The sequence below is a fragment of the Delphinus delphis genome, chromosome 2, assembly GCF_949987515.2.
Source record: "Delphinus delphis chromosome 2, mDelDel1.2, whole genome shotgun sequence".
Classification (NCBI taxonomy): Eukaryota; Metazoa; Chordata; class Mammalia; order Artiodactyla; family Delphinidae; genus Delphinus; species Delphinus delphis.
In genome coordinates, this window is record NC_082684.1 from 84,444,467 (window position 1) to 84,455,047 (window position 10,581).

At 54.8% G+C, this 10,581-nt stretch overlaps 1 protein-coding gene across 1 annotated transcript; it reads left to right on the plus strand.

Annotated features, from left to right (window-relative positions):
* Positions 1 to 1,921: 1,921 nt before the first annotated feature.
* Positions 1,922 to 4,030, plus strand: CHST14 (carbohydrate sulfotransferase 14). The gene has a single exon (XM_060003556.1). The coding sequence runs from the start codon at positions 2,123 to 2,125 to the stop codon at positions 3,251 to 3,253; it is 1,131 nt and encodes a 376-aa protein (XP_059859539.1). The 5' UTR covers positions 1,922 to 2,122; the 3' UTR covers positions 3,254 to 4,030.
* Positions 4,031 to 10,581: the final 6,551 nt, after the last annotated feature.

Here is a 10,581-nt window from a genome sequence, read left to right on the forward strand (position 1 = left end):
CATTTTGTAAGGACATCTGGGCAGCTGCACTTCCATAGAGCTTGTTAGTGGCACAGGCAGCATCGTGGACATACTGCAGCACTGCCATCAGTGTGCTGTCCACAAGGGTCCCATGAGATGGGCAGTATCCCATCATTTTACAGACGAGAAACTGGTGTGGAGACAAGTACTTTGTCTAAGGACTCCCCCAGAGTAAGTGGCCATTCCTGTATTCAGACTGCCTCACTGTGACTGCTAACACAGAAAACTGCTCAGAGAAATGAGCACATGTGGTGCAGTTACCAAAAACTTTCTCAAAGTTGTTTTTTCCTCTCCTAGTATAGAAGACGTATTTACCGTTTAAAAGAAAAAAGATAAAAGATTTCAGTGGAAATAATCCCATGACCAGAAATCTACCTTCAGTGCTATTGGAAGCAAGGAGCAGTTAGGTGAGGGCTAAACCCTGATGGAGACTTCTAAATCAGTGAATGGTGTCCTGAGATGCACCCCAGCATTCAGACAGAGTAGGGAGCCTGTCCTGAGGAGCTGGAAGGCCACCAGGTTTCCCATTCTTTCCCCTTGCGCATGTGCTGTGCTCACACTGCTAGGATTGGGCGGGCCATGCGTGAGTCTTTTAGCTTCATCTCATCCTTCAGGAGCCCTCATCCTCTGAATTCCTCTCATCAGTGGTAACTCCATTCTTGCTAAACTCAAAGCCTGTGGCATCTCCTGTTCCATCACCTCCTCAGTACAGTGTGTTCTGGGGTCAGCTGCTTTCTCCCTCCGTGTTTGTGCTCCATTCATCTCTGAAGGATCATGATTAGGAATTTAGGATTTAGAATCAGACCAACTCACACAAAGTCTCAGCTTCCCTGAGCCTGTTTCCTCAGCTGTGCAGCGGGGATGCGCATAGTACCTACCACCCTGGGTGACTGTGACCACTAAAGAAGGTAATGAATACAACAGATGACACCTGCCTCAATAATGTGGACACTGTTGCATAGCCTCACGGGCTCCCCGCATGTAACAGGGTGAAGTCTGGACACTTAGCTAGGTGCCCAGTTCAGATCAGTAAAGGCTGGCTACTGACTTCCGAGGCATTCCCCATGTCTGTCTCTAGTCCACGTGGCCAGCCCGGTGCCCGTGAGCACGTCTGACTCCAGGCAAGGAGGCTGCTGCTCTGTGCCCCCAGCTCCTCACCCTTCAAAATGTGTGCTGACCACACTAGTGGTCACGTGGCAGCAACTTGTCACTGGCCCCTCACCAGAGTGTCCCACCTCTTCAGGCCTTGAAGAGGGAAGACAGAGGAGAGAAGATTCCATTTCCAGACATTCCAGCATTCCCCAGTGGATAAACACTGTAACCACTAGGTACTGTCTTAAATCTAAGGGTCACCATAGAGCTGAGCCATTGTCAGTGCCTGGCCGTCTAGTTCCTCTTTATTGGAGTGGCCAGGACACGGCGGGTAGGGGGAGCACACTGGGGACTCTGCTTACAGCAATTAAGACCTCCAGAAATTTGGGACTCAAATTTGGGAGTCGGTGGAGGGCACTGCGGAAGCCCCTTGCCTCCAGACCCGCTGTTGGAGTAAGGGCTCGGCCGGGCCAGAGTGTGCGGCAGGGCGTTGCGTGCAGGTCCTCTCCTTCCAGCTCCCTGAGGGCACGCGCTGCGCGGGAGAGGGAACCGCGGCCTGGGTCTTTCCTGCCTTCGGGGCCTCGGCAGCTTTTGAACCCGAAGCGAGGAGGACCGGGACGGCCCTGGCTCAGGCGCCCTCTCCAGGGTGGGGGTCCGCACGCGCCCTCCCAGCCCCCTCGCTGCAGGGGTACCCGCCCCTCTCCACGCCCCCGGCCTGGGCCCGCCCCCGCGCCTGTGTCACGGCGGGGCCGGGGGCGGAGAGCGGCCGGGCGGGACATCCGGCCCAGGTCCCTCGCCGCGCCCGCCGGCTGCCCGCCGCCCGCTCCGGTGCCGCAGCCCGGGAGTCGGCTACCCCCGCGCGCGCCGGGGCCTCCCGCCAGCGCTCCGCTCCCCTACCCCATCCCGGCTCCGCGGGCCCAAGCCCTCGGGCCCGCCCCCAGCCCGAGCCCGCCTCCCGGGCAGCCCTCGGATCGGCCGGGCCCGCGCAGGCCCCCGCCCCGGGAGCACGATGTTCCCCCGCCCGCTGACCCCGCTGGCGGCCCCAAATGGCGCCGAGCCCCTGGGCCGGGCGCTGAGGCGGGCCCCACTGGGCAGGGCCCGGGCCGGGCTGGGCGGGCCGCCCCTGCTGCTGCCGTCCATGCTGATGTTCGCGGTTATCGTGGCCTCCAGCGGGCTGCTGCTCATGATCGAGCGTGGCATCCTGGCCGAGATGAAGCCCCTTCCCCTGCACCCTCCCAACCGCGAGGACGCGGTCTGGCGTGGGACGGTCCCCAGGCCTGGGAGGCTGTCCCTGGATGCGGGGGACTCGGACTTACAGGTGAGGCAGGACGTCCGTAACCGGACCTTGCGAGCAGTGTGCGGACAACCAGGCATGCCCCGGGACCCCTGGGACTTGCCGGTGGGGCAGCGGCGCACCCTGCTGCGCCACATCCTCGTGAATGACCGCTACCGCTTCCTCTACTGCTACGTGCCCAAGGTGGCCTGCTCGAACTGGAAGCGGGTGCTGAAGGTGCTGGCGGGCGTCCTGGACAACGTGGACGTCCGCCTGAAGATGGACCACCGCAGCGACCTGGTGTTCCTGGCAGACCTAAGGCCTGATGAGATTCGCTACCGCCTGCAGCACTACTTCAAGTTCCTGTTTGTGCGGGACCCCTTGGAACGCCTTCTCTCTGCTTACCGCAACAAGTTTGGCGAGATCCGAGAGTACCAGCAGCGCTATGGGGCTGAGATAGTGAGGCGGTACAGGGCTGGAGCGGGGCCCAGCCCTGCGGGGGACGATGTCACCTTCCCCGAGTTCCTGAGATACCTGGTGGATGAGGACCCTGAGCGCATGAACGAGCATTGGATGCCCGTGTACCACCTGTGCCAGCCTTGTGCCGTGCACTACGACTTTGTGGGCTCCTATGAGAGACTGGAGGCAGATGCCAACCAGGTGCTGGAGTGGGTGCGGGCACCGCCCCATGTCCGATTCCCAGCTCGCCAGGCCTGGTACCGGCCGGCCAGCCCCGAAAGCCTGCACTACCACCTGTGCAGTGCCCCACGGGCCCTGCTGCAGGACGTGCTGCCTAAGTATATCCTGGACTTTTCCCTCTTTGCCTACCCACTGCCTAACGTCACCAGGGAGGCCTGTCATAAGTGACCATGGGTGTGGGCCAGCAGTTGTTGGGGACTGGTTTTGACAATGCCACCTTCTGTGTTGCCATAGAGAGAAACCCTGGCTCTGGGGCCTGGGGCTTCTCCAGATGCCTAGGTGGGAAGAATTGCCCTTGGAAGTTCCTTATCCAGGGTGGGTGCACACAGTGCTTCAGAGGCCAGGGTTAGACAGATGGCCTGGTGCTCTCCATAGGGGGATTTCTTGGGAGCCAGTGTGATCCTTCTTGCCCTGGCAGGGCTAGATACCAGTTTGCTAGTGTAGCAACACACCTCTTCTCAAGACTGGCTGCACGGCCCTGCCTGCAGGGGTTGTGCAGTCCACTTGAGCCACCTTAACTTAACCTGTAGCCAAACCCAGAGGAGGCACCAATCAGGAGATGACCACAGCCGGGGGCCCTGTGGCTCTGATCACCCGTTCATCCACTCCATGTGCCTCAGGACTGGAGTCAGCAGTCGTGCCTTTTTTAAATGACTTTTGTATCTTTCCGCTTCAGACTTAGAATTTCCTACACTTGCCGGGTTCTTTCCCTTTTTTCCAAGGAAAGGAAAACTGAAAGGGGCCTTCCAGGACCTGGCCCTGCAGCATCCAAAGACCCCTGTGCCCAGCCTCTTCTTGGGACTCTGGGCACTCTTTCCCATCCCCCAGGATTGTGACTGTGGCCTATGTATCTGGCTGCCACTTTTCTGATGCATTTATTTAAAATTTGTACTTTTTTGATGGAACCTTTGAGAAGGCTTTGTTTTCCTAATAGCTGAATTTTTAATAAAGCCATTTTGTATACAAAGTCAACATCTCTGATTCTCCCTTTGAGCTCCTGTGTGTCCACCAAGACCCCCTGATGTCTCTTTCCCCAGGTCAGGAGAGGGAGCTTGAAGGTAGAGAAGGTAAGACAAGCTGTAACTTGCTAGGGCTATTGCAGTGGGCCATCGTCATACCATGGAGCCTTTGGGAGCTTCCCATAAGCCATACCGGATCACTGACTCAGCTTCTGGGATGCCACCAAAGGGCAAGCCCCATTAGGAATGGCTCCAGGTCTAGAGCACATCTACACGATTATTCCCTGAAGCTAGGTAAGAGATATTCCTCCTCTTAGGCAGGAATACTTCTTGACTGAGGAGGCTCTCAGATGAAAAGGGGGATCATCGTGCGAACAAGGGGAGGTTATTCCTGGCATTGAGAATTATAAGGAAGGCAAGAAGGTTGAGTGAGGGGCGGTCTTTTGCTGACTTAGATTCAGAGGAAGTTGTGGGCAATGTGGGAGGAATACAGTCAGGGTAGTAGAGGGCAGGCCTCAGTGTGACCGTTCCCCACTGCTCTCCAGAGATCCCAGACCCACCAGGAGATGGAGAATAGGAGGCTGTGCCAGCCATGCCCATGGGAGAGATTCAAGGTCAGAGCTGGCTTTTCTCTGTTAGTCCTATTTCATACATCCCCAGTGGGAACTGCTGTACTTCAGGGACCTGGGGCTGTGGTGAGAAGTGGTGCCAGAGGGGGTGAGGGACGGAGGCGGGAAGAGCCTCCTTGCCAATGTCACTTACACCTAGCCTTGCTATTGGCCTGACTTTGGAGGAGTAAAGCAACCATATTCCCCAAATTTGGGGGAGGGGGCTCCTATAGTCACTCATGTTTCTCTGCCATGACTCACCAGGAGGCCTTAACTGATCCCCTGTACAGGACCTGATCCTCAGGTCCTGGGATTTCACCTCAGATAGCACCTACCATGCGCTGCTGTATCTATCCAGTTACTTGTCACTCTCTCCCACCAAGAATGTGAATTGTGGGAAGTTGAGACCGTGTCTGTCCTGTTCACGTGACATTCCCAGAACCTAGCCCAGGGGGCTGGCAGGAGGTCGATGACCCAGCAGAACCAAAGTGCACATCTCGCTGTATTAGAGACGGCACTGTGCTTGGAGTCTTCTGGACCGATCAAGTCCCACCTCTACTCCTCACCAGCTGCCTATCTCTCGGAGCCTCCGTGTGCTCCTCTGTATTGTGGGAATAATAATGCCTATCTTACGTAGATCGCTGTGAGAATGAAGACAAAATGAGTTAAAGGGCCCATCCCAGCAGCTGGCTCCATAGGTGTTCTCTGAAATGCTAGTTGAACACCTGATCCCTCAGAGACCAGTGGGGACAAGGGAGAAGCCAGGACACTGCATCCACCCAGCACTGGAGAGCGGAGCTTCCTCTGGGCAGGGCTTCTCTGACCCATGACCCACTTCCTCTGCTAACCAGTCAGATCTTCTCTGAGCTTCTGGCCCCTCAGGAGCCTCCCACCCCCACCCCGCCCCCAGCTTCTTCCTCCTTTGCTGGGAACTGCCACTCCGGACCCATAGCGGCTACTCAGTCCCCCTTCCCAAAGCCCTGCAGCCTGGAGCCCAGCTGCTGTGTCTGCTTCATCTCCTTTCAACCTCACAACAGCCCGGTTCTACAGGTGTCATCCTGTTTTACAGACGTGGAAACTGGCACAGAGAGAGTTAAGTATCCTGCCCGAAGTCCCACCCAGGTCTGTGTGCCTCCCAATTATGGGAGCAGGTGCAACCCAGGTCCGTGTGCCTCCCAAATTATGGGGATGGGGGGTGTGTGGAGAGTGACACAGAGAGAGAGAGAGAGAGAGAGAGAGAGAGAGGGAGAGAAAGAAGAGAGAGAGAGAGAGGGAGATATGGAAGGTGAGGGGAGAGAGAAGAGGGGATGGAAAGGCTAAGGAAGATGAAGGGTGAGAAGGGTGAATGGGGGTGGATTTAGGGGTGTTTGCACACATTCTCCCTCTGCAGTTCTTTCATTCCTTCATTTGCAGAGAACCCAATTCAGCTCAGCTGACATTTACCAGTCCCTGCCCTGGAGGAGTGGGAGACAGATGAAGTGCTTGATGTGGTTAGCTTCTTGGCTACTCTCGGCCAGGCGGAAAAGGGTGCCAGGCCACAGAGCACCCTGACAGCCAGAACCAGACACCTGTGGTGTGGGGAGGAAGGTCTGAGGTAAGAGGGAGAGGGCCTCCTGAGGTGAACTGCAACCTACCGTCGTTCTTCTCCCTCGAATCAGCCCCTGAGGGACTTAATTTGTCATCTACCTTTCCTTTCAGGAGAATGGACTTCTTAAAAGAAGCTACCACGGAGGTGGCAGAGAGTTGTGCGGGTCCAGCTAACCCTAGTGGGGCTTGCCTTACACTGGGCACCCGGGCCAGAGCTGGGGGTGTGTGACAGCCTCTGGGTCACCAGGAGCGGGGCAAGGGCATTCTCGGGACTAGATGCCTGGGCTCTTTCTTCTTGGGATTCTCCCTTTCACTGGGTCTGCCCTCATCCCCAGGAGCCAAGCCCTACGCCACTGCCTGGTGACTCTGAAGAAGTCCCCAGACAACTGAGTCCTCCTGGGCAAGGGGGATGAGGCTAGCAGCTTAACTTCTCTCAGCTGAGGGTGATGAACAAGGAGAGGGGAGGAGCCCAGAGGGGCCCGGCCCTCCAGGTCTGGGTCCTGACTCCACCTCCAGGCTCCACTTCTGGGTCATCTTTGGAGGCGTCTGAAGCTACCGCCCAGAGACCACCTCCCCTTAGATTCTAAGGTCCTTTCCCCTCCCCTTCCCCCTCCTACCTCTGTCCCACACCCACCGCACGGACCCTCTGCAGGAAGCAACAAGGTCCAAATGGAGTCGCTGACCTGCCCTCTGGGCAAATACAGAGCCCTCACCTTTCCCAGAGGCTGAAAGGGGACCAAGCCTGCGGGCCCCCTCCCAGGATGGATCCAGTGCTTTTATTTATCGAACCAGTCCCTGCCTGGCTTCAAACAAGAGGAGAGAAATTCTTTCTCTTCCTAAAGGGAAATAAGAATTAACGATAGGTACTCTGAATTGAGAGCACCTGTGCCAGCCGTGCTGTGAAGTGCTTTACATGCATCATCCTCTTCCTTCTTACAACAGCCCAGCAAGGTAAGTAAAAGTATTCCCATTTTATAGATGAAGAAAGTAATCCTAAATGACTTGTCCAAAGAGGTGGTGGCATTGAGATGAAAATCCAGCTCCGTCGAATGCATCACGAATTATCCAGCTCATTGCATTTGCTGATAAGCATCTTGTTCATTTTCTCTAATTTTGGTGTCCTTCTCCAACCCTCTTTCCCAACACTCCACAGACCTCTCCAGCTATTATAAAATTCCCCAGATTTGCCCACCCTGAGAATCTACTTTCCAGTAGATCCAGACCATGAATATAGTATTTCTGTTTCTTTTTTTAAAATTTTATTTATTTAATTTATTTATGTTTGGCTGTGTTGGGTCTTCATTGCTGTGCGTGGGCTTTCTCTAGTTGCGGCGAGTGGGGACCAGTCTTCGTTATAGTGCGCAGGCTTCTTATTGCGGTGGCTTCTATTATTGTGGAGCACGGGCTCTAGGTGCGTGGGCTTCAGTAGTTGTGGCACGCAGGCTCAGTAGTTGTGGCTCACGGGCTTAGTTGCTCCGTGGCATGTGGGATCTTCCTGGACCAGGGATCGAACCCGTGTCCCCTGCATTGGCAGGCGGATTCTCGACCACTGTGCCACCAGGGAAGCCCTAGACCATGAATATAGTAGATGTTCAGTCGGGTCTTCCAAGAAGCAGATGCCAAGGCAGAATTAGACGTGCAAGAGATTTACAGAAGAGGGGCTTCCCTGGTGGCGCAGTGGTTAAGACTGCAACGAAGACCCAATGCAGCCAAAAATAAAATAAAATAGATTTATAGGAGAAAACAGCTGTGAAGGATAAAGGGGGAAGGGAGCAGGAATAGGCAGGAAGTGTCTCCTGACACTTGTGAAAGGAGAGCGGGAAGGAAGAATTGGGTGGGAAGAGTCTCAGATTACAGTGCAGCTCTAAAAATCTCAGCAAGGCTAGCGGCAAAGGTTGCCTATTGGAGGAGTCCTCCACTGGGCAGAAATGGGGGACATGAACATTGAAGCAGACTGAAAGGTGCAACGGCTGGGGACTATCCGCCAATAACACTTCTCACAGCAGGTTCTCTTGAAAGGAGATGTGAGCAGGGCACCTCCCCGGCTGCCTCACAGACCCAATTTGGCTACTCCAGCTTACGGGCACTGGTCCCATAGGTTCTGTTGACATAACGACCTTTTCAACAAACAGAAAACAGCTGTTAGCCTAGCAAGAGCCTCTAGATGTCTGGGGGATCTTGAACTAAACTCTTCCCCATGGTCATTCCTTGGCTTTATAGCAGGACTGCTGACCCTGCTCTTTTTTTGGGCTTTGGAAAACATGTACCATCATCGTGCCCAAATGCCCATACTGTCATTTTCAGGATGTTTTCTTTGCAGTTTACCCAACTCACTGCAGGTTTTGATTATCTTTGGTTTGTGTCACTGTGATTAATTGGGTGGATATTGGTGATCACCTTAGCTTAGCTCCCATCTCTCATAGGCTCACATCCTTTCAGCTGAGAGCAGATTCACCCCAAAATTGAGTCTGGCTGCTAGAGCCCCAGACTTCCCAGGGGATACAGTCTAGGCTTCCTCCCAACATTATCATCCAGCTGGACTTAAATGCCAGAGGCAGCCTGAGAGGGAAGCAAAATTCCCCTAAAGGGAGCTTCTAGGGATCTTCACGCCCAGGAGCACCAGGTGTTCTGCAGAATCCCCCTACTGAGCTCTTCATACTGCCTGGTCCTGGACCCCTCTGCACAGGAGTCCGCACAGAAACAAAGAGAATCACAGCATTAGTCCTGATCGTGCCATTGTGAGGAGATAAGGAGAACCAAGGTCACGCCAGGTCTTCTTCTGCCCCTCAACCCTCCAGCAGGAAAGCTTTGCCAGCCTCAGCCTTTGGGTGGGGCTTGGGGGACAGAAAAACATGAGGGGCTTGAGGAGCTCAGGAAGGAGGAACCTGTTGTATTACTCCTACCACTGGCCCTGCAGTGCCCCCAGACCTGCTGGGCCACTACTTCAGTGACTGTTTGCAGCTAGAGGGAGCCAGGTTTCAATCTCACAGCAGCCCAGGGGGCAGGAAGTCATCAACTATCCACTGGATCATTTCTCCATCTGCAGCCCTGGCGAGTTGAGCTGCCCCTAAAACCGCCACCAGAGCCCCAGCAGAGTCCCAAGAGTCCAGGCACTGTGACCAGAGGGGCCATCAGAACAGAGGAGTCCATGGGAGCTGGGGTCCAGGCTGGCCCCTGAGTGCTGCTGAGGGCCACAGGCTCCCTGGAGGAAGGCCCAAGAACAGTGGGTTTGGCTAGGCAGGGGTGGGGGGAATGGGGCAAGGCTTTCCGGTTGAGGAGCTAAGCCAAACCGGGCGCCAGCTGATCCCTGGAAGTCCAGGCATACCTCCTTCACACACACACCCCTCCCTGCCTCCCAGTGAGAGGAGCTATAATGAGCCTCTTCTACAGAAACTGCTGGATTCAGTGGCAGGCTCATCCCCTGGAAGGTGGGGGTGGTGGTGCCTGGGTGCAAGTGTCCAGCAATAAAAAGAGACCTGGTCTGACAGATGAAACAGAAGACTGGCCTAACTAAAGCAGGAAAGCCAGGAGGGAAAAGCCAGCACCTGTGCAACTTTAGGGGCGGAGTCTTCGATTTTTATCCACTGAGACTGCCCTCAGCCCAAGTACATACAGATAACAAAATGAATAGATGGAGAACTGGGGGAACGATGGGCACAGAGGAGGAAGAGAACAAAGAAGGGGACTCAGAGTCACAGCTCAGATGCCTGGCCCTCCCTGAGGCTTTTCTCAGCCACTGGCCAGTTAGCCCCTTCCTCCTCTGAAATCCCATGGTCCCTAATACATACTTCTAGGAGAGCTTTCAACCCATGGTGATACTTGTCTACCCCTGCCCTATAGGCCGGGAGTTTCCCAAAGACAAGGGCCAGACTTTGTTTCTCTTTGTATTTGTAGCACATAGTAGGTGCTCAATAAAGGTTGAATAAGTGGAAAGTCAGATGATTAGATGGATGAATACATGGATGTATGAATGGATGGATGGATGGATAGATGTGTGAGTAAGTGTGTGTGTGTACATACATGAATGGGAGGATGAATGGCTAAAAGGATAAGTAGTTGGATGGATGGATGGGTGGATGGATGGATGAGGAAGTACATGGATGGATAGATGGGCAGCAAGGGGAATAGAGGAAGAAGAACTTCTGTAGGAAGAGAAATCAAGAATCACAGTGAACATCTATCTGGTGGTTAGCATATTGCTTCATAAAAGGAGAAGCCTGGAAGGGAGGAGAGATGTTCCACTAAGGAAACAATAGCACAGGTTTGGGAGATGGAGGAAGCAGCTGAGGCAGGGCTGGGTCCTGGGCTTGCTGAGATATAGGAGGGAAGGGGTGCCATGCAG